This window comes from Martes martes (genome assembly GCF_963455335.1).
Source record: "Martes martes genome assembly, chromosome: 10".
NCBI classification, from domain to species: domain Eukaryota; kingdom Metazoa; phylum Chordata; class Mammalia; order Carnivora; family Mustelidae; genus Martes; species Martes martes.
Window position 1 is genome coordinate 61,403,310 of NC_137898.1, and position 24,758 is coordinate 61,428,067.

Below are 24,758 nucleotides of genomic sequence, written 5' to 3' on the forward strand. Positions count from 1 at the left end.
TTTCTTCAGATAGCGGGCCAAATGGAGAAATTTGTTAAGCCAGTTCTGAAACATTATACTAAAATCCAAAAATGAGCAAAGTTAATCACATGTATTGGCATTGGGTGGGGGGCTTCTATGAAAACCTTTCAGTTTCTGGGAGCAACGTTTTTACTTTCTGGTACCAGCAATAAGACCGTTTGTATGAGTATAAATGCAGCATGCAGATGTGACCAAGAGGCCAACAAGGCAGGGTGGTGTAGAGGAAGAAGAAGTGAACTGGACGTTAAGAATCTTGGGCTTCGTCTCGGCTTTTTGACTGGTGTATCCTGACTGAGATTTTGAGCAAGTCACTTACACTAATTGGGGTTTCGTTTTCATACTGAAAATGAGAGCATTGATTTAAAAGACCTCTAAAATAACTCTTAATACTAACATTATCATGATCCTTTGACTACAAAGATGACCTTAACTGACCATGGGTCTATTACCTATTATTTCTGGAGCTAACATTTTAAAAAATTGCTTTATTATATCATCACATTTTATTTTTCACTTCAAAGGTCATTACCCAGCCTGATGGCCCATCTAATTCACAAAAACTTGGCCTAGATTACTTTTGATTCTTCCTAAAATACCAAGTCCTCCAGCAAAGATAGAGATTTGCCATTATTGAAAATAATTCAGAGACTGTATAGTTTTGTAGGCAACTCCCAAGAGTGCTTTGGACAGTGGCATTCTTGCTGGAATAAATATAGAAACATTAAGAGGATAATAATAATTAGGGTCATAGCTAATACTGCAGTACTTTTCAAATGATAAAATCATAGATGATTTGAAGTCTTTAATCCTCAGAATAAACCTTTGAAGAATGTACCATTTTATCATCATTTTCTAGATGAGGCACAGAAGGTTAGGTAACCTGTACAAGGTCACATGGTTACTAAACAACAGAGGCAGGATTTGAGCCACCACTGATGTCACAGCCTATTCTCTTAACTAGTACACTATACCACACATTATAGTTATAAAATCCACGTGTATCAAATTATTGTATTTTCATAAATGGACAGTATTCATTAATTGTAAAAATTGTGCCCTAAAAATCAGTGACTTTATGATTATTTTTTCATTCCTATATATAATTATCATTTTAATTATCATAGATTCTGATCGAGAGGCTTCAAGAATGAGTTATTTTTTTAAAAGTAGCTCAGGCGATCCTGATGAATACCCTTACAATGAATTATTGGGTTGTCTCTGGATTGTCTGCCAGTCTGAACTGTTTGTTACCATTCATTTAACAAAACGAGTTTGCACCAAAGTTCTCAGCTATGTCCTCAGACATACATTTTAATTCATACATACATACATAAATAATTCATACATTTAATTAATTTAAATTAATTAAATTTAATTTAATTTTTGTAAGAAGTTTTGCTCAATGAAGAAAACACCATTCATGGATTTACTTTGCAGGAGTAAACATAAAAATGCTTTTCTTGCTTTACTTTTGTTATCTATGCATACCCAAGCATATGATGGAAACCAGCTCTCTCTGTTCAGATTTTTGCTATTGTTGTATACACTTTGACATATCTTTATTGTTAATTTCCCTGGATTAGAACTTTTCTGACAAGACCTAAAAAACAACAACAACAACAACAACAAACACACAAAAACAAAAACAGAAAAAAACCCTTACATGTGTCATCTCTTCAGTAAAGCCTCCTTTAAAGTTACTCATTACAATCACTGCATCTGTCATCTTCTCCCTTGAACCTGATACTGTTTTTTTTTGGTCCAGAGTTAAGATTAAAATTAAGGAAATACCATTTTCCACCATTGAGTAATCTAAAAATCTTTCATTTTACACTAAAAGTCATAGTCCACAAGAATTTCACATTGCTAAAACCTCAGAACCAAGTGGAAAGTCATTATGAACCCTTGCATTGGTCTGTCTGATGACCACAAGCCTGAAAATTCAGAATCCTAGAAAATGTGGCCTATGTCTGTCTGTACCCATGTCATTTCGCAGGAGGAGATGAAGAGGGTAAGGCTTGATCTTAAAAGATCAGAACAGTAAAAACAAATGGACTTATTGTGGTGATCTTTTTGCAGTATATGCAGATATCAAATCATTATGTTGTACACCTAAAACGCATGTAATGTTATGTCAGTTATACCTCAATTTAAAAAAATATTTAATCAAGCTTAACAGTTTCCTTTTAAATACTGTTCTCATGAAAGCCAATTAGTTGAAGGATATGATTTAAATTACAGTTTCAAAATTGATTTTAAAAACCATACAGTATATATGAAGCACTTGCAAAGTGTGCACCCCTTTGTTCGATACAGTGGGGGAGAGGATACAAGAGAAGAAGGCAAGAGGCTTACTGTCTTTCTAATTGAGTAAGATTTAGTACTTGGAAAAACTAGTGTGAAGATAGACATAATCAAGTGCTGAACTTTGTGGTACATATAGAAATTGAATGAAAGAATACATGAGATACTTAGTATCTTTATTTTTGTGAGCATTAAAACAGACTTAGAAAAGAAGAAGCTGGTGTGATTTTTCTGAAGTCTTCAAAGGGAAGGAATAAAGAAAGTTCTTTGATTAGAAGAGTTCTGAGGGTCTGTAAAGAGGTATAAGACCATACAATAAGAATAGAGAAGAAGATAAATAGAGTAGAAAGATTCTACATGAGCAGAAGAATCATCTTGAGATTATACAGATGGCAGAACAGAGTGAAATTCACATTGAGAAACACTAATTTTGTGGAAGAGGCTGTGGAGGCAGTGGTTTATTTTTAAAGAGGCCTGTGAGTGATGAGATTTAATCAGTATTTTCAGAATGATGTGTACTAGTTCAACTACATTCCTCTTGCCCCATCTTTCTCATGATCAAAGATGAAAACTTATAAACTTGGTTAACCAGGGTTAAAGATGCAAGACCTATGACTGTGAGCCCAGCAAAACCAAAGGTGCATTCATGCACATATATTTTTTTACTGCATTGGTACCATGGTTTCACAAATTGAAACAATTAGTCTGCTTGTTATATCATATAAAGTTAATGGAAAAGGCGTTCTAGATTATGCATGCTGGTCTTGAATATGGTTACTTTACTGAAGTCTTTTAATCTAACAGTTTTTAACTGACTCTCTTGGGTATATTATATAGGTAAATACATCTTTTGCAACCAGTAACAGTTTTGTCTCTTATTTTCTAAGTGTATACCTCTTATTTCTTAAAATTTATTATGATTGACTAAGTGTTCCATGATGAGTATTCTATTGTAACATTATAAGAACATCCCCAAACTTAGTAGTTTAAGACAATTTATTATCCTCAGATCCTCACAGTTCTCTGGGATGACTTGAGCATAGCCTGGGTGGTTTTTACTTGGGGCAGTTGCAGTCAAATGGCAACAGTGGGTGAAGTCATCTGAAGGGTTGGACATACGGATATTCACTGACATGTTTGGTGCCTTAGGTGGAATGGCTGGAACAGTGGAGAGTGGCCGACTCTGTCTTCTTTTCCTTTAAGGAGCTTCTCTACATGGCCAGCTTGGGCTTCCTCACATATGGCATTGTCAGGGTAGTCAGATTTCTTACTTGGAAGCTGGTTTCCCCCAGGATGAGTATTGAGAGAGAGGATGTAGAAGTTTGTAGGCCAATTAAGGGCTATGCCTAGAACTAGCATAGAGTTACTTCTGCTATACTGTATTTATCAAAATAGTCATAGGGCCTGCCTAGATTCAAGGAATAGAGAAATAGATTCCACCTCTTGGTGGAGAAATATTAAGGCAACATTGCAGAAAACCAGGTAGGGTGGGAGGTCTTTTTGTGGTCATAAACAGAAAATTTAGTTGGCCATGGAGGATATCCTTCATATCCTGGTAGTTGACCATTGAGTACCTTGTATGTTAGATTTTTCTGATCGGTTCCTTTTATCAAGTAAGAATATTTCAGGGTACCTGGGTGGCTCAGTCAGTTAAACATCTGACTCCTGATTTTCTGCACATCATGATCTCAGAGTCGTGGGATTGAGCCCCGCATTGGGCTCTGCACTCAGCATGGAGTCTGCTTGATATTCTGTCTCTCCTTCTCCCTTTGCCCCTCCCCCAACTCATGTGCACGCACATGCTCGCTCTCTCACTCTCTCTCTCGGATAAAGTCTTAAAACAAGGAATGTTTCTATGCCTAGTATAACTAAGGATTTTACTCAGTAACAAATCTAATTTTTCTTCTTTTTTTCTATTAATAAAGCAACTACACAGGCTTGATATTAAACCTTCTGTATAGTCTTGGGATAAATTTTGTTTGCTTATGATATAAATTTTAATTAGGTAAGGTTTTTTAATAATTTAATAATTAAATAAATTTAATAATTTAATAATTTTATAATAATGATTAAATAAATTTAATAATTTAATAATTTAATAATTTTTTAATTAGGTAAGGTTTAGGTTAGATTTGCTAATGTTTTATTTAGTATTTTGCAATTCTTTATGAATGAGGCAGGCATATAGCTTTATTTTTAGTGTGATCTACTTACCCAAATCAAAACTAGTAAGAGCTACCCCAGCCTAAAATGAATTGAGAGGCTCTCTGTATTTTCCCATGATTTGAAACAGTTTATATAATTTAGGTTTAGGTGGTAGTTAGTTCTCACCCATAAATCCGTCAGGGCCTGCAAACCCTCCACCTCCCTTTGGTTACCTTTCCAATTTCTTTGTGGTTATTGATCTATTCAGGCTTCAACTTCTTGTTGAGGCAACTTGGTAATTTATTGTTTTCTAGAAAATCATTTACTTTTGCTGGCTTTTTTAGTTTATTGGCATAAAGTTCTATATAGTATTCCTTTTAATTTTTAAAACTTTGCCCTTAGTGTAGTTTGTCCCCTTTCTTGTTTCTAATTCTGAGGTACTTTTATATGTACTTCCTCAAGTATGTTTATTGTACAATGAATATATTTTAAATTAAACTTGCCTTTTAGCACATGGATGGTATTACAAAAAAATCTGGGAATGATTTAGCCTGCTCTTATGCCAAATGTGGTTCTTCTTGCCTGAAATGAGTTATTCAAGATGTAAATTAGAAATCTGAAGAGTTGATTATTGTTCTGTAACTGTTGCTTCATCAGTGTTGTTTGTTTTTGAGGATACATCTTACTTATACCTGACATACTCATTATCACATGCTTTCACACCACCTAACTCTCCTCAGTAGAACTTTCCCACCCACGATGCTACCATTTACTTTTCCATGAGAGTGTTAATTTCATAAGTAGTAATAGTGTTCTGTCTTATTTGATGCCATTGCCCTGAGATGATGTGTTCTTCTCAACTATGTGTATGGTCTAGACGGAGGAATGTAGAAGTAGGCTTTGGGGTAGATTTCTGGTCTTTTGGGAAACTATCATATTTAATAAACCCATCAACAAGTATTTGAGTGAGTCCCATGTGTCCAAGACTGCTGTAGGTGCTGTGGAAATGCAAAAGATTTCTCAAGCATTTAAAGTCCACAGTACTTTGGGTCTGATCACCCTTCTCAGACTGCCTCTCATGACAGCGCTCTCGTGGACTCTTTGCTTTAGCACACCACCTACTTCCTGTTGTGAACATGCAGTGCACTCTGCTCTTTTAATGATTTTGAAAAGCTAGTCTCAGTACTCAAAATGACTGTTCTCTTGCATACAGTTGTCCTACCTACCTTTCGTTCAGATTGAAGCTTAAATCCCTTCCCCTTTAGTGAACCATTCACAAGAACAAGTTATCTCAGACTGATGTTTCCATTTTGAAAGGATAATTAGATTTTTAGATCCAGACAATAACTCTAGGAAGGTGTGTGACAATCTATGTAATGAAGCCTTTAGGAACAAAATGAGGAAGTATAAGCTGGATGATAGTAAAAAATAGGAAGATTTATAACTGCTTATTATCAATGTAGAGGGAAATTTCTAATGGCATGATATAGGGCTCTGTTTTTGATCTGGTCTTGATGAACATGTCCATTCATTCAGTTATTTACTTGCCAAATGTTCATTGAGTACTACATGTTGGAAACCGTGCGGTATGCCGGGGATATAATGGTAAACTAGGGAAATGTACTTCCCTTTATGATATTACAATCTAAGCATTTGAACAAAGATATAGAAAGCATATGCAAAGTTACAAATTTAGAAAGCTAATGCAGTGTTAATGTGGAGCTTATAGAGATGGCAATTGCTTTGTGTAACAAAGTCAGTATATAGATCTCTGGGGGCTGGAAAGTAGATTATATGTGTGTGTGTGTGTGTGTGTGTGTGTGTGTGTTCAGCCCATCTTAAAATCCAAGATGAAATTTAATTGGGATAAGAATATAGCCTTATACTTGACTCCCAAAACCAACAGTATTAGAAGAGGAAGACATGGGTGCCTGGGTGGCTCAGTGGGTTAAAGCCTCTGCCTTCGGCTCAGGTCATGATCCCAGGGTCCTGGGATCGAGCCCCACATCGGGCTCTCTTCTCAGCGGCGAGCCTTCTTCCCCCCCCACCCCCCCCGTCACACTGCTTGCCTCTCTGCCTACTTGTGATCTCTCTGTGTCAAATAAATTAAAAAAAAAAAAAAGAAAAAAAGAAGAGGAAGATATGACATATGGGCACAGCCTGAGCAAAAAAAGATACAGAACCTTAAGTCAGTAGTCAATCAGTGTTAATAATCAGTGAAATGTGACTTCTAGGAAAATTCAGGCTATGTTGATAGGCATTTAATATCAAGAATGAGAAATGATAGACCTTTGTTCCAGGCAGACATATCTGAATTCCTAGTTTCCATTATAAAAATCATTCTTTAAAAGGCAACTTGACAATTAGAAATTTGTATTCTAGTATTATGTGATTTGCAAACTTTGGAAAAAAAAGTTCTCAAGGTATTTTTCCAGGAGTTTTTCTATGCTTGATACACTTATAAGAAAACATGAGTAAATTTATGAGTCAACATTTCATACAATCTAGGAGGAACAGAATCAGACGAAATCTTAAAATAGTCATCTGTTCTTTATTGAGTGTCTCCTGTGCTTTGAGGGTTTAAATGTCTGCTGTGCTTCTGGGCTCCTTCCTATTCCTGAGGGAAGGAAGAGAAGAAGTATGTATTGAAGGTCTGTAGCAGGTACTATGAGGAAGCTCAAATGAGGATATGCACTAATAAGATATAGGACTGTGTTTTCAAGGCATATGGAATCCAGTGCTGCAGGGAAAGACAGTAAGCAGATTATTACATGATCTGGGCTCTAGATAGAACCACGCTCCCAGGGTCAATGAAGAAGACCACAAATCAGATAAGGGTATAGCCTTAGCAAATGTTAACTACTAAATATTCCTGGACTTTCACCTGAGTTTTTCCTCTCCTAGAGGAATTTCTGGGTCTGTTCTGTACTGGGAGGAAGCAGGGAGACAGATAGCTATCTCTTTCTCTTCTTGCAAAGCTACTAATTCAGTCAGATTTGGATCCCTCCCTTGTACCTCACTGGTAACCTTAACTACCTCCTAAAAACCCAGTCCCCAAATACTGTCACTTTAGGAGTGAGGGCTTCAACATATGAATTTTGGGGGGGATGCAGTTCAGTTTATAACGTCAGCTTATCTCCCTTTTGATTAACTAAAAGTCAGGATTTAGTACTTTAATTATATCTTCCAAATACCTTCACCTAATAAAGTAGCATAATCTTGGGAGTAATATCCTATCATAGTCACAGGTCCTGCTAACATGCATGAGGAGGGGATGATACTGGGCTAGTATACCAGGGGCTGGGAATCTTGGGGGCATCTTGGAATTCTGCCTGCTTGCAAAGGTAGTAGGGTAGAAAGCAATAGCAGATTTAGATCAGGGATGAGGGCTGTTATGAGTGGAATGGTAGAAAAAGCACACAGCAACCTGGTATGGTAGGAGCATTAAACTGGGACCTGCGTATTTAGAAGGTTCAGCCAGTGTATCTGAGAAAAAAAGGACTTTGGAAACTAAAAATTAATTTAACATGTAAAGTATTACTGATATTGAAGTTTGTTGGGGAGATGATGGCAAGATTGGTTTAGGAATGATAGGTTTATGGGTAGAAGATAGGTGACAGTGAAAACCCATGGGCTTTGGACTTAGACAAACCTGGTTTTGAATACTGATTCTGGCACTTACTGGCTTCTTACATGTAGAATGAGAATGATAATGTATGAAGTTTATGGATTGTTATGAAGGTTAAATGGAATATTACATTTCAGGTTTTTAGCCCAGTGCCTGGCAACATAGTAAGCACTAAATAAATGTTTATTCATTCAATTATTTATTAAATAGGTAAATATATATTATGTGCCAGATGTTCATTTTGGCCCCAGGGTTTTAATAATATTAAATACCGAATATTGTGCCTGAGCTAGATTTTATTTGACTTTGAATTTCCAGGCTAAAACAGTTGAGTGTTAATTTGTATGTAAATAGCCACATTATACATTCCATAGTATAGAATGTTCTCAAGCAAAGAGTAACATCTAATCATAGAATTTTAGAATTTGTGGTCGTTCAATTTTATATATGGCCCTGGTTTTTCTGTGTAAAGAGCTCTAATGTGCCGGGAGTCAGCCTACTTATTGATACACTAAAGAGTTGGAAGGTGTCCTGGACCCCATTTCGTTGTTTTGATTTTTTTAATAGTACACCATTAGGGCACCTGGGTGGCTCAGTGGGTTGAGCCTCTGCCTTCGGCTCAGGTCATGATCTCAGGGTCCTGGGATCAAGGCCCACATTGGGCTCTCTGCTCAGCAGGGAGCCTGCTTCCCCCGCCCCCCACCTGCCTCTCTGCCTACTTGTGACCTCTCTCTCTGTCAAATAAATAAATAAAATCTTTAAAAAAGATAGTACACCATTTAAAAAAATTTTATTTATTTGAAAGACACAGATCACGTGTAGGAAGAGAGGCAGGCACAGAGAGAGGGGGAAGCAGGTTTCCTGCTGAGCAGAGAGCCCGATACGGGGCTCGATCCCAGGACCCTGGGATCATGACCTGAGCTGAAGGCAGAGGCTTTAACCCACTGAGCCACCCAGGCACCCCCAAAATAGTACACAATTAAAATGTGTGTTTGGGGAAGAGTATTCTCCTGGCAGTGTTCCAAATGGATTGAGGAGGGCAGAGATTAGAAAGAGGGAGGGAGGCCTCTTTTTTTTTTTTTTTAAAGGTAGACTCCGGCCAGCCTGGAACCCAGTGCAGGGCCTGAACTCAGGACCCTGTGATCAAGAGTCAGACACTTAACCCACTGAGCCACCCAGGAGGCCTTTTTTTAATGCCAAGCTGGGGTGCCTATAGTGGGAATAAGGAAAAGGAAATGTTGGAGTTAAGAGCATAGGGGAAGAAGAATCAACAGATTTAGGTACTGACTAGGAGAGAGGAGAGGGAGGGAAAAGACTGGTGTAATGTGATATTGCTGCCAGTTAACCCTTCCACAGCAGTGTGGTGATTCATGACTTTCATGATGTCTAGATCTTTATCATTGATGGAAGAAGGTGTTATAAACATGACTAGAAGCACATATATGTTCACTTTCTCTATGTGTATTACATAGTGATAGGAACTATAAAGACAAACACTAGCTGTTAGAGAATTAGAATATCTAAAACATTTTGTGTCTGTTGAGATGAAGAAAGGAAAAGTGGTTAGGTATGGCTGCATTAGACAGCACTAATCTTTTAAGTTACAAATTTGTAGATTGTAATATTTCTAGTTGTCTCCAAGGGAATTTAGTCATAGGTATGTATCAAAGCATCAGTAATTACAACATAAATGAGAACTGGTTTATCTCTTAGTCTGTGAGAGGAGAAACACGGAGTACTGGGTGGACCGTGTTGCTGGTTGGGGCAAAGTCTTCCGTCTTTAAATCCTGTTCTCTTCTTTCACTCACAAGATTATTGACAGGTTGCAACATGCATGATGATGTAGGTGATATCAGACTAGCATAGAGCTTGATAAGGCAGGCATTCTGGAGACTCTTTGGTCAGATAAGCTACAATAATACTGACCAGGTGACAGGGTTACCTTTGGTATAAAGGAGAGATGGAATTGAGAAGAACAAGGGTAGAAACGGAGAAGCTAGTCAGCAGGGTATTGGCTAGTTGAAAATTGACGGTGGCAGTGGACTTGGAGAAAGGAGAACAGATTCCAAACAGCTTTAATCAAGTTCTTGTTGCTAAATCTGTAGATTTAGGTTACTTGATGTTAGGACAGTGGTCATTCTGTCTTGAGATGTTCTGTTCCTTGGACTGCTGTAACATCAACTCTCCCAGCTGTCCTTCTACTTCTCTGGACATTCTTGGTCAGAATTCTTTGCAGCTTTTAATTTTTTTTTTCTAACCCCTTAAATATTGATGTTCCTCAGGATTCTGTTCTAGGCTCTGTTCTCTTTCATTCTCACAGTCTTCCAGAATGATCTCATTCACTTTCATAACATTAATAACCATCTGTGTGCTAATGATTGCCACATTTTTGTCTGCAGCCAAGATCAGTCTACTAAGCTCCAGACCCTTATATTCAAGTCATATTCAACACCTCCTTTTAGATATTACGCAGGCACCTCAAACTGAAGGTAGAATTTTCTTTTCAAGCTGCTCATTCTGTATTCCCTATCTCGATAAATAACATCACCATTTTCCTGATTCCCCAAGCTGTATACCAGCTATAATTTTTCCCTTTTTTTCTTTGCAGTATAGTTTATATACAGCAAAATACAGGGAATTTAAGTGTATAGTGTGATGAGTTTTGACAAATGTACATACCCATGTTGTCATCATTCAATCATGGTATAGAATATATTCCATTATCTAGAAAATTTCCGTATACCCTTTTGCCAATCATTCTTACACCCTTACTCCTACCCCTGAATGAGTTAAACCCTTTTCTTATTGCCTCTTCATTATTAGCTTTTCCTGTTCTTAAACTTCTTATAAATGGAATCATATGGTGTACTCTTTTAGTTTCTGACTTTTTTTTGTTCAACATACAGTTTTTGAAATTTATCTAGGTTATTGTATAGATCAGCAGTTTATTTATTTATTGCTGAGTGATATTTCTGTGCATGTACCATAATTTCCTTACCCAGTATCTTATTGATGAATGTTTAAGTTGTTTCTACTTTTTAAAGTTCTGAATAAAGCTTTTAAGGAATAGCCTTATAGAAGTCTTTTGTGGTCACATGCTTTTTATTTATTTATTTATTTATTCTTTTATTATACTTCAGAATGGAACTGCCTGCTCATATGATAGATAGTATGTTTAGTTTATTGGAAATTGCCAAACAGTTCTTCAGTAATTATACAGTTTTACAGTCCCATTAGCAATGTTTGAAAGCTCAGCTTTTCTACTCCTTGCCATCATTTGGTATTGTCATTTTGAAATTTGAGCAATTACAGTGGGTTTTGGGATATCCTTTTGATTTTAATTTTTAAATCTGTCATGAATAGTGAAACACCATTTCATGTTATTGGCCATTTTTATATCCTTTGTGAAGTGTTTATTCAAATATTTTGATAACATTTATTGGGTTTTGTTTTTATCATTGATTTGTAAGATTCTTTGTGTGTTATAAATACAAGTCCTTTGTCAGATTATATATATAGATTATACACACATACACACACACACACACACACACACACAACATTTTTTTCCTACTCTCTATTTTGATTTTTAGTTTTTGCTATAATACCTTTTAATAAGTAGAAGTTTCAAATGTTTCTATAATATGTTATATCAGCTTCTTATTTTATGAATAATACCTTTTGTTTCCTGTTTAGAGAATCTTTGCTTAATCCAAGGTCACGAGGTCATGAATACAGTTTCCACATGTTACTCTAGAAGCTTTATAGTTTTAGATTTTACATTTAGTTTTTGATCTATTTCAGTTTAACTTTTTGCGTATGATGTGAGGTAGAGATTAAGGTTCATTTTCTCCCCATGTCAAAATCCAGTTATTTCAGTGTCATTTGTTGACAAAATTTTTCTTTCCCTAATCAAAAAATAGATTTATTTTATATAATGGGTTTGTTTCTATAATCTGAATTCTGTTTCATTCATCTATTTGTTTAGACTTCTGTAACTACTACTTTATAAACTCTAGCTTTGTGATAAGTCATAAAAATCTGGTAATGTAAGCTTCAACTTTGTTTTTCTTTAACATTTTCTTGGCTATTCTAGGACTTTTATATTTGTATATCAACTTTAGAATCAGCTTGTCAGTTAAAAGAAAAAAGACTGCAAGGGTTTGGCTGGGATTGTTTTTACTCTGGATAGATTTAGGGGAGACTCGACTTCTTAACAACACTGAGTCTTCCAACCATGTAATTGTTACATGTCTCCATTTGTTAGGGATTTTAAAATTTCTCTCAGCAATGTTTTATAGTTTTCAGTGCACAGGCCTTGCATATTTTTCATTGGTGTTACCTAGTATTTGTTTATATGATATAAAAATACCATCAAGTTTTTATATATTAATCTGGAATCTTGCAGTCTTGCTAAACTTATTTATTAGTTTAATTACATACTTTTTGAATTTTTATATGTGTACAATAAAGCATCTCTGAGTTGACATTTTTGCTTCTTCCTTTCATATATTTATGATTTTTTAATTGCCTTATTGCAGTGATTTGGACCTAGGTTACAGTGTTGAATTAAAGTGTTGAAAGTGGACACCTTTCCTTGCTCCTGATCTAATATTAGCTGTAGGTTTTTTCATTTAAGTCCCTCTTTTGTATTAGCTGTAGATTTTTAAAAAATAAATTCTTCATCAGAGTAAGCTCTCCTTTTTTTTTTTTTTTTTAAGATTTTATTTATTTATTTGACAGAGATCGCAAGTCGGCAGAGAGGCAGGTGGGGGGTGGTGGGGTAAGCAGGCTCCCTGCTGAGCAGAGAGCCTGATGTGGGGCTCAATCCCAGGACCCCAAGATCATGACCCAAGCTAAAGGCAGAGGCTTAACCCACTGAGCCACCCAGGCGCCCAGCTCTCCTTTTCCCTTAGTTTGTCCAAGGTTTTTTGGTTTTGCTTTTAATCACTAACAGGTATTGAATTTTATCAAATGCTTTTTTGGGGACATCTTTGAGATAGCCATATTTTTCTTCTTTGTTTTGTCATTATTGATTTTCAAATGATAAACTAACCTTGTACTCTTCAGATAAACCTATTTGAGCAAGATGTGTATTATCCTTTTGATACATTGCTGGATTTGATTTGCTAACTTTTTTAAATGATTTTTGCATTTATAGTCATGTGTGGTACTTGTCTTTTCTTGTCATGTTCTTGTCATGTTTTGGTACAAGGATTATACTGGTCTTAAAAAACAAATTGAGAAGTGTTTCCTCTTCTTTGAAAGATTTTGTTAAAACTAGTATAATACCAGTGAAGTTCTCTGAACTTAGTTTTGTACATGAAAGTGGTTTTAATTACAAGTTTAGTTTCTTTAACCAATAATGGCGATTCAGATTTTCTAATTCATTTATTTGTTTTGGAAACTTGGGATTTTTTTAAAGCAATTTGACTGTCATCTAAGTTTTTAAATTTTTGGCGTGTTGCTCATAATTTCCCAGTAATTCCCTCTAAATGTCTATAAGATCTAGTGATGTCTTTCCTTGTGTTCCTGATGTTGGTAATTTGTTTTTGGGCCTCATTCTTTTTTGTCTAGTTTTGTTTTTTTGAGGGGGGGGGCATCATTCTTTATTTCTCCTTCTCTCTCACTTTTCACGTCTACACATTCCTGTTCCCTTTTTAATTTAGAGCAATGCCTAAACTTTTCCTAAGGAGGCTGTAATAACCACACTCTAGCCTTCCTGTTTACAGTCTTGCCTCTGTGTCCCATTTACCTTCTTTTAGGAAGAAAGATCTTTCTAAAGTATAAATGTAATTAAATCTTTTCTTAGCTTAAAACTTTAATAGTTTCATAATTCCTTCAGGAAAAAAAAGCTGTGCTTCTTCCTATGAAATACAAAGTCATCAGTGATAAGGTATCTGTCTCAATAGATAACTGTCTTTTCTTATATTTACTTCTCCCTTTTTATCTCTTCCTACATGCCATAAGGAAGTATACTGCCTCTCTAGGGATTCTGATTTGTCATATTTCACCTAAAAACAGAATGCAGCATTTCAGATGTGATATGATTGATACTAAGTAGACCAAAATTGTCTCCTAACTTCTCCTTTACTGAGATGATTGTTAATATTTGATTGGTATGGTCTCAATATATATTATTTGTTTGACATAATGCCTTTTATTCCATAGATTTTTATATTCACAGCACTGTCTTTCCCCAAAACATTATTTTAAAGCCCAGTTTCCATTTTACTGTTATCTCAAAGCATATTAAGTAATAGGGCTGCATCTCTTTGCTCCAGTTAGAGTGCCTCTCAGACAGCTGTTTGATCCCTCCTCCTTAAACCCATGGTAATGAGTTTATTTCAGCTTGGCAGTGTTAGTGTTGGTATTCGACCTGCCACCAGACGACTAGATGATGTGTATTTCTTTATAGTACCATTTCATAGTTTGCAAAATCAAGAAACAGTCCTCTGAAACTGTCTAGCTGGTTTGGAAGTAAAGCAGTTGTTCCTTTCCTTGTCAGTTCTTCACCTCCTCACCCTCAGGGGAATCAGGATGCCCCATGTTATGTTTAAAAGCCTAAACATATCAAACTTTTATTCTTCTGTTGGGTTTGAAAGGGGGGGCGTTATTAGCTCTGTCTTGATGTAGCAGGGGCTCTGAAAGTCTATTTGGATAACACTGAAGATTGGAGGAAATGTGACTCTGTCTGTGTGTTTTAAGCCCCTAAGGTAAGATCAGAAAGCGTCTGGGGCAGTGAGAGCCAAATAGCTGAAGTCATACATTAATTATGGTCATGAATCATTTTTATTTTTAAAGTCTTTACCATTTGACAAGGTTGTTTGCATAGTACCAGTGAGTTTCAGGCAGCATTTTCCCCCTTTTAAAGTAACAGGCTATTTTGTTGATTTCTGCTCTGAGTTGATAATGCCTATTATTATTACAATTCTGATGACCTTTTTTTAGTAAAAATTGCATGTTTCCTTACTTAAGTGAGTGGTTTTTATTTTATTTTTGTTTTGAATATAGTATTTTAAAGTTGTAAATATAGGGAACTATCACTATAATCTTTCACTCTCCCACTGATACCTGTAAAAAATAATCAAATCTTGGGACTGAGCTTTTATGTTCAGGAGTTAGTTGACATGCAGTTTGCAGGTATCTTTTGAGTGCCTCCTTTGTGCCACATTCTGTTCTAAGCGCTGAGAATGTATATAAAAATAACAGATTTTTTTTTTCTTGGAAAGATCTAGTAAGGAAATAAACAGTTGCTATAAAATGTGGTTCTGTCATCTTTGTTAGAGGTTTGTATATGGAATGCTGTAGATTTCCAGAGGAAGGAGTGCCTTCACCTGTCTGGAATAGTCCAGAAAGGTCTTTGAAGAAGCGATTGTGCTTGAACTGCCTTTTTAATGGACTCAGGAGTGTACTTATCTGTTAAGAGATGGGAAAAACTTACAGGCAGATAGATCAGCTCACTCAAAGGCACAGAAACAAAAAAAATGGCATGATGTGCTTGGAGAATTGCTGGGAGCTGAGCACGCAAGTTAAGGACTATCAGGAAATGGGGCTGGAGATATATGCTGGGACTGCATGACAAGGGGCCTCTCTTTGCTTTTAAATTTCTGTAGAGCCAACTTTGTAAGAGAGTATTACTACCAAGAGAGTGTGTACACATACATTCCCAGCGCAAGAGGCAGTAGGATGGAGTGTAACCTCTGTTGGATTCCACAGGAGCTTCGAGGAAGTTGCTTGAGTAACTTAGCTCATGAGCAAACTAGCTATAGTAAGAGTTGTTCCCTTCTAGATGACCTAAGTTGCTCCCTTTTAGATGGCCCTTTTAGAGTATCTTAGAAATCCTCAATAACTATAAAGCAATTTCTGAAAGTGCAGAATATATCACGAACATTTTTGGTGTATAGTATCATCATCATCATCATAATGTAGGCAGAGGTAGTAATGTCTTTGCTTGTGTTCCTGATGCCATCGAATCCCTAATGTTCACCTTGTATATAGGATATCTTCCAGGTTAGAATTATTGAATGATTTTTAAAAATTGAGGTAAAATTTACACAGTGAAATGCATAGATCCTAAGTGTAAATTCTGCATATAGCTATGTACCCGCGCTCCAGGAAAGATATGTTGGACATTTCCATCACCTCAGGGAGTTCCCTTTGTTTCCCCTGTCTTTTACCAGTCAGTTCCACCCCACACAGACAGCCAGCAACTCTTGATTTCTGTCACCATGGATTGCTTTTACCTGTTCTTGAACTATGTATAAATGGAATCATACAGTCTACTTTTTGTTCTTGGCTTTTTTCACTCAACATAATGCTTTTGAGATTAGTTCAGATTGTTGTGTGATTCAGTGTGTCTTCCTTTGTATTGATGAGTAGAATTGTACCTCAGTTTGTTTATTAATGCTCCTGTTTGATGGACATTTGTGTTGTTTTCTATGAAAATCTTCTACAGGTCTTCATGTGGACATATGTTCTTATAGTTGGAGTAAATGCTTAGGAGTAGAAATACTGGGTCATAGGTTAGATGGATGTTTAACTTTATAAGAAACTGTTTTCCAAATTGTAGTACTTTTTTACACTCTTACCAGTAATGTATACAAGTTGCTCCACATCCTTGCTAGTATTAGGTGTTGTTATTTTAATTTTAGCTATCCTAGCAGTTGTAAAATAGTATCTTCTTAGGATTTTAATTTGCATGTTCATGATCACCAAGATGTTGAGTACCTTTTCTTGTACTTACTGGCCACTCTTATGTCAACTTTGTGAAGAATTTTACTTTTTTGCCCATTTTTTATTGGGTTGTCTTTTTGTTACTGATTTATAAGAGTTCTTTATATACTCCAGACACAGTCCTTTGTCAGATTGATGTTTTGCAAGTATTATCTCCCAGACTGCTTATCATTTTCTTAATGCAATCTTTAGATGTACAGACATTTTTTATTTTTGTGAGGTCCAATTTATCTATTTTTAATTTTATGGTTAGTGCTTTTCATGCCTTCTCTATGAAATCTTTACCTCCCCCAGGGTTGCAAGAGATTCTCTATTTTTTCTACAAGTTTTATGATTTTAGGGTTTATGTTTACTATGCTGTCATTGAATTAATCTTTTGCATGTGCTGTGAGGTAGGGAATGAAATTAATTTTTTTTTGCCAGTTTATCCAGTACCATTTGTTTAGAAAACTTTATTTTCTCCATTAGTTTGTCTGGATTCCTTTGTCCAAAATCAGTTGGCCATATATGTGTAGCTTTATTTATATAATCTTTACTCTGTTCCATTGATCTGTGTTTTGATCGTTATGCCAGTACCATATTGTTTTGATTATGTAGTTTTATTTTAAAAAGTGTATCTTGGTTTGTCTCTTCTAGAGTCTTTGTTTTTCTTTATAAATTACAGTATCAGCTTCTTAATTTATTTAAAAAAATGAAAGCCTTTTGAGATCAGAATTGTGATTGTGCAACAAAGATCCGTGTATAGAAATATAATGAATTTCTGTATATTGACCTTGTATCCTGTGACCTTATTAGTTCTAGTAGTTGTTTTGTAGATTACTAATGAAATTCATTTTCATTATATGAAAATCATGATATCTAAAAATAAAGACAATTTGTATATATGTATAAAGAAATATATAAGCTATATTTGAAGACCAACAGACTAAGAAAAACACAAACCGATAATGAAAGCAAAAAAGAAAAATAGTTCTTAATTTTTTCAGTGTTTCTTGTTTCAGAGTAGCTACTGCTGCTTTAACTGGGATTATTGTTAGTTCTTTTTTTTCTTTGTATATACCCATAGGTATATGGTGACTTTAGCACTCCACTTAATTTCTCTGGGCCTCAGTTTTCACCTTTGTAACATGATAGAATTCAACCAAATTCTTTCCTTTAAGAAAAACAAAAACAAAAAACAAATGTTATTTATGTATAGAGAGAGCGAGCATTGAGGGAAGGACAGAGGGAGAGAATCTTCAAGCAGACTTCCTGCCGAGTGTGGAGCCTGACTGTGGGCTTGATCCCTTGATCCATGAGATAATGACCTGAGATGAAACCAAGAGCCAGGTGCTCAATCAGCTGAGCCACCGAGGAACCCCTCAACTAGATTATTTTCTAAGGTGTCTTCCAGACTCCTGTGAGTTTGCCGTTTTAGCTCTCAGTCTATCAGAGGTGGGCAGGCAGGCAGGAATAGAAAGGATGTTTTTAGGGTCCATAGTGATTCCTGTTTATTTCATTATAAATGTGCTAGGGGATTATGAAATGGTCAGTTTGAGTTGATTACTAGTTCTGCTTATCCTGGAAGGTTTGTCCTCATTTTGTTCCATTTATATCTGTTGCTCTGTGTTAAAAGTTTATAGTTAACTCACTTAAATTTTTCTGCAACTTTTATTTCTAGGCTTCATAGAGCCCAGTGTGCAATTAAACAGACTCAGGTAACTGTTCAGAAAATTGGAAAGGAAATTGAAGAAAAGCTAAGGCTCACATCTACAAGCAATGAACTGGTAGGTTTTAAAATATGTTTACTTGTTTAGACTCCTTGATCTCTAAATGTGATCATCATGTTCTTCTTATATTAATTAATTTCTTTTTCAAAAAGCTTTAGTTATTTTTTCTTTTAATGTTTTGCTGAGACTTATGTTGGCATTTAAATGTTGGAGAATACTTTCCTATTTCCTGTAATCTAACACACAGAGTGCCTGCCTTTTGCTGCTAGGTGAAATTTTAGATTGCATACAATTACTTAGAAAATAATTAAACGTTATTTTATTAATGTCTTATCAATGTAAACTCTAGATGCCAACTGTATAGTGAATAAGAAATAGCTGCCAGAAAGGAAAAAAAAAATAAACTTTAGGGACTAATCTCCTTTTAAAAGATGAATTTAAAATTATTGGATTGGACTTAATAGGTTGTTTATGGACAGTGTTCTCTCTTGGGAAAGATTCCTTTTGGGAAAGATTGATGAGGAATTTCCAAAGAAATAGAAATTCCAACCCAAATAGATGGATTTAAGATATTAGTCTAATTTGGGGTTGCTTTATACTCTTTCTAGTGGACAAAAATACTAATTTTGATATAAAGATTGTGTCTTTGTAAGCAGACTAGTAGGCATAACTAATAAATTGAACTTTTCTCAAAATGAAGCCACATGGCTGTGGTTAGCTTTTGATGAAATTTGTGCTATGGATTATGATAGTTAAAATACAATTCAAATCCTCAAATTAAGTCCTAACCAAAAAAGCTTGAAGTATTTGTTTTCTCCTAGATAGGCAGTATCTTCCAGTTTTCATTTATAGCACCATCAACTTAGGAGAAGGCCTTTGTACCTCTAAACAAATATTCTGTATTATCTTGAAGATATGCCAGAGATAGTAATTTAATAGATGAACTATAGAAAAACAGCACAGTTAACCATCAACAGAGACGTCTCTCTCATGGAATTTGAAGTGAATGGATGATGATGTATTTAAACTATATAAAATTGCTGATTTTGACCCGTAAATGGCAGTTTCATATAATTCAACCTGATGGATAAAGTGTCTGATGCTGTACCTGGCACAGAGCGGGCATACAAAATATGGTAGCTATAATAGCTATAGTAGTAATGCTTATCCATCTGACTTTTCTTGCCTATGGAAAATCTTCTGTTTTGGAGAAGCTGTTAAACCACCTCTTGTTTTAACTCAGCCTCAGTAAAAGAAGAAAAGCCAGACCACAAATATATTGGAAAAGGAGAAAAAGCAGCTAATTTTAAGCCTTTCTGTAGTGTACAGAAATGCCACATTTTTAGAACCTTTGTCTGAGGACAAATTGCTAGGGTTTTTTTTTTTTTCTTTCTTTCTTTCTTTCTTTTTTTCGTCTCCCAAGGCAAGACTGGGAAATTACTTATTTCATTAAATGACAGCATATGTTTTGTCTCAGTATGGAAAAATGTATGTTTAATCCTATTTTTCTAAAATATAAGTGGTGACACACCAAGCAAGGTGATAGAATGTGTGAGTTTAAGGAGGTCAGGTTCAGAGGTTCACTGTGTGTTTTTATGCTGCCTGGTCAACATAGAAAAGAATCGTTGATTTTTGAACTGAAGGTGAACCTAGGCATCATCTAGTTCCCATATAACTTCCCTAAAGCCAATCCCCCTCAGTACATTCTGTTCCCTTCCCTGTTATATTTTTCTCCATAGTATTTATTACCCTTTAACATGCTATATATTTTACATAGGTATTTTATTTATCTGTCTCTCTAATCTCTGTGAGGGGAGAGATTTTTGTCTGTGTTTCTTCACTGCTGTATTCACCAGTGTCTCGAAAAGTGCTTAACACGTAGTAGGTTCAATACATATTAGATTTACGAATGAATCTAGCATGTTAAATAACAAACTTCAACCAAGTTCATTTGAGTATCTACTTGACTTTTTCAAATGATTCATGAATCAGTGGGGCGGCACCTCTTCTAGAGAGAGCGCCAAAGCTCTCTCCAAAGAGGCCTACAGAATGCAAGGTTTTTAATAGAAGGAGGGTGGGGGCAAAAAAGTTATTAGCAAAAGAAAAGGATTTTTCCAGGCAAGGCGGCTTTCTAGGAGTAAAAGCAAGGTCTCTTGGCTTGTGGATTGCCTCATCTTTTTTGTGGAGATAGAGAGGGCCAGAGTCGCAATCTTACTGGCATGATTTGAAAGATTCTTGGCTGGCCAGATAAGACTGCATTTCTAGAGGAGGTTAGTTTGGGAACTTGGTCTAAGTGATACTATTTGGGGCCTATATTTTGTCTTTTTATTTATTTATTTTTTAAACAAGGATAAAAACAAGCATTAAACTGTTAAAAAAAAGGACGGAGAATGAGGCCTGAAGAAAGGAAACAACTTTCCCATAATCATTTGACAAATAAATATAAATTTTGGTTTACTTGTTTTCTTTCAGGGAATAATACATTTACTTGTTAATTTTCTACTTTACAACTTATCTGTAGCAAATTAGAAACCTTTACTACTACCTTTTCCCCTCATTCCTTTCTAAATTGGCCCAAGGTCATTATACTCCAACCCAAGCATTTTCAATTTTTAAGAATTGACTTTGATTTTAGCCTATATCTAGGGGCACCTGGGTGGCTCAGTCAGTTGAAGGCGTCTGCCTTCAACTCAGGTTGTGGTACCAGGGTCCAGGAATTGAGCTCCGCATCAGGCTCCCTGCTCAGTGGGGAGCCTGCTTCTCCCTTCTCCCTCTGCCTCTCCCCCTGGCTTGTGCTGTCTCTTGCCTACTCGCTGGCTCTCTCTCTCTCAAATAAGTAAATAAATAGATAAGTAAATAAATAAAATAATTTTAGCCTATGTATAATCAGAAGACATACTTGATGCTGAAAGAAATTAGAACACTTTGTAAGACCAAACATAAGTACCTCTGTTATTAGAAATTGAGTTCATACTTGATGGCTTTTAAAGATTTCGCATCTTCTCATACTACATCAATAGCCAACATATCTTTTTGACATTTAATTACGTTTCTTATGAAATTTCTGCCATTGTTATCTTGAATTTTTGCTTATATGTTTTGGATTTTGTCAGCTGCCTTTCCTGTATCTGTTGATAATTGTATTTTTTGCCCATGTTCTTGTATTATGATGATAAAATACATTGATTAATTTTTAAATGTTAATCCAGTGTTGCAATTTTTGGGGAAAGCCCCTCTTGTTCATGAGGAGTTATTATTTTTTTAAGTGTATTGCCAGATTCAATTTGCTATAATGTTTAAAGTATTTTTTTAAAGATCTTATTTTTAAAAATTAAAAAAATTTTAAGTAAATAATAAATACATAAAGTAATAAATAAATAGAAAGATAAATAAATTAAAAGATTTTTATTTATGTATTTTTGAGTAAGAGAGAGAGCAAGCACGAGCGGAGGAGGAGTAGAGTGAGAGGGAGATGCAGACTCCCTGCTGAGCAGGGAGCACAATGCCCTGGGACTCCGGGAGCATGACCTGAGCGAAGGCAGATGGATAACTGGCTGAGCCACCCAAGTGCCCCTGTTTAAAGGATTTTTGCATCTATAATATTCATGGGGAATATTGGTCTGTACTTTTGTTTTCTTATAATCTGTTTGTGTGGTTTTGTTGTCAGGGTGATGTTGGCCATAACTAGTGATTTGGGAAGTGTTTTTCCTTCTATTTCCTAAAAGGCTATGTGTAGAATTGTGTGTAGAATTGGAATTATTTCTTAAATGTTTGGTAGAATTTACCAGTGAAGCCATCTGGACCTGAAATTTTCTTTGTGGATTTTGAACTAAGAATTAAGTTCTTTAATAGTTGTGGATTATTGACGTTACCTGCTTCTTGAGTGAGCTTTAGTAACTTATATCATTCAAGAATTTGTCCATTTCATTTAAAAGGTTAGTCTTTTTAATTTTAGCTGTTATCTTTTTGGATGTGTAGTGTTCTCTAATTTTAGTTTATAATTGCATTTCTATGATAAACTTTTTTCATATATTTATTGGTCACTTGTGTATTCTTTAAGAAGTGTAAGTTTATTTCTGCCCATTAAAAAAAGATAAACTATTTAGGTTTACAGAAAACTTGCAGAGATAGTTCAGAGAGTTTCCATTTGACTTTCGTCTGGTTTCCCTTAATATTAACCTTTTCTATAACCATGTTACATTTCACATGGTACATTATCAAACCAAGAAGTTGACACTGATACATTACCATTAACTGTGGCCTTTATTCAGGTTTCACCAATGTTTCCACTCATGTCTTTCTTTTAAATAAATAAACTTTATTTTACAACAATAGTAGATTTATAGGATTACTACAAAGATGGTACAAAGAGTATACCCTACAACCAATTTCTCCTGTTACTAACATTTTACCTTAATGTTATAGTTAATGCATCTGTACTGATAAATCATCATTCACTAAAATCCATGCTTTCTTCAGATTTCCTTAATTCTCACCTGAAGTTCTTTTCTCTTCCAGGATCCCGTGCAGGAACCCATATTACATTTAGTAGACATGCTTCCTTAGACTCTTCTTGGATGTGAAAATTTCTCAGGCTTTCTTTGTTTTTAATGACTTCGACAATTTTGAGGATTACTTGTCAGATATTTTACAGAATATCTCTTGATTAGGACTTGTCTGATGTTTTGCCATGATTAGCCTAGATTCTGATATCCCTTTTTTTGGTTCCAGTATCTAGCCCAGGATACCACATTGAATTTAGTCATGCCTTCCTAGGCTTCTCTGATCTAGTACAGTTTCTCATTCCTTTCTACATTTAAATCAATGTTTCTTATCAGTGTTGATATGTACCTGAGTCACTATTTGGTTAAGGTAGTGTCCCCAAGGTTTATCCATTATAATCCTTTGGAGTATCCTTTCCATGCTGAATTTTTTGGAAGCTAAATACTAAGTCCAGCCTTCACTCCAGTAGAGGCGACTAGTTTCGTATTTTTCCCCTCATTTTTAAATGGGATTTCTGTCTTCTTATGTTAAACAGAGGGGGAGAGGAGAAGGAGAGGGGAGAGTGTGTGTATATGCACATGTTTGCATGTATATTTGTATTTTTCTTAACGTTCTGTGACTTGCCTTTTCATGTTCTTAATGATGTCTTCCAAGGAACAAAAGTTTAAAAATCTAATGAAATACAATGTATTTGTTAATGTTATTTTATAGGCAGGGTTTTTTGTTTTCTTTGTAAGAAATGTTTGACTAACCTAAAGTTGCATCAATTTCTTCTGTGTTTTGTTAAAGAAATTTTGTAGTTTGGGGCTTGTCATTTAGATCTATGATCCATCTCAAGCTAGTTTTTTTGCACAAGTTCAGTAAGGTTCTTTTTGTTCTGTATGAATATACAGTTGATTTAACAGTCTTTCCTGGTTTAATTGTTTTGAAATATTTGTCCAAAATTAATTGACCAAATATGTGTTCATCTATTTCTGGATTCTCTGTTTTGTTCCACTGATCTATATGTCTACCTTTCACCAAATACCAAAGTCTCTTACAAATCTGTTGTCTTAATACCAGGTAGGGCAAGTCCTCCAGTTTTGTTCATTTTATAAGTTACATGGGTTGTCCATATTCTTTGTATTTCCAAGTGAATTGAGAATCAGTTTGTCCATTTCTTTAAAAAAAAAAAAAAGACCTGTTACGATTTTGATAAGGATTTGTAGATTAGTTTGTGGAGAATTGCCATCTTAGCAATGATGAGTCTATGGAACATGGCATTTATTTCTTTTATAGACTTTTCTTTAATTCTCCCAATATCTTGCAGCTTTCACTGTAAAGATTTTGGACATCTTTTATGAGTTATTCCTAAGTAGTTTAGGTGAGTTTTGGGGGGGGCATTCTTGCAAATGGGATTGTTTTTGAATTTTTGTTTCTTTTTTTTTTTTTTCATTTTATTTCTTTTCAGTGTTCCAGAATTCATTGTTTATGCACCACACCCAGTGCTCCATGCAATAAGTGCCCTCCATAGTACCCACCACCAGGCTCACCCATCCCTCTACCACCCTCCCCTCCAAAACCCTCAGTTTGTTTCTCAGAGTCCACAGTCTTACCTGTTTGTTGCTAGTAGGAAAGAGTACAGTTTTTACTAACTTATTAACCTAGTATCTTGCAGTCTTGTTCTATTAACTTTTTAGTTCTCAGAGTTATTTTGTATGTTTATTGGGATT

The 24,758-nt window shown here is 35.4% G+C and overlaps 1 protein-coding gene across 1 annotated transcript in view; it reads left to right on the forward strand.

Annotated features, from left to right (window-relative positions):
- Positions 1 to 24,758, forward strand: part of UVRAG (UV radiation resistance associated) — a 301,274-nt gene that overhangs the window by 115,961 nt on the left and 160,555 nt on the right. The window contains exon 7 of the mRNA XM_080817446.1: positions 18,495 to 18,600. Within this exon, the coding sequence (XP_080673572.1) occupies positions 18,495 to 18,600 (106 nt within the window). The remainder of the gene's footprint in view (positions 1 to 18,494; positions 18,601 to 24,758) is intronic.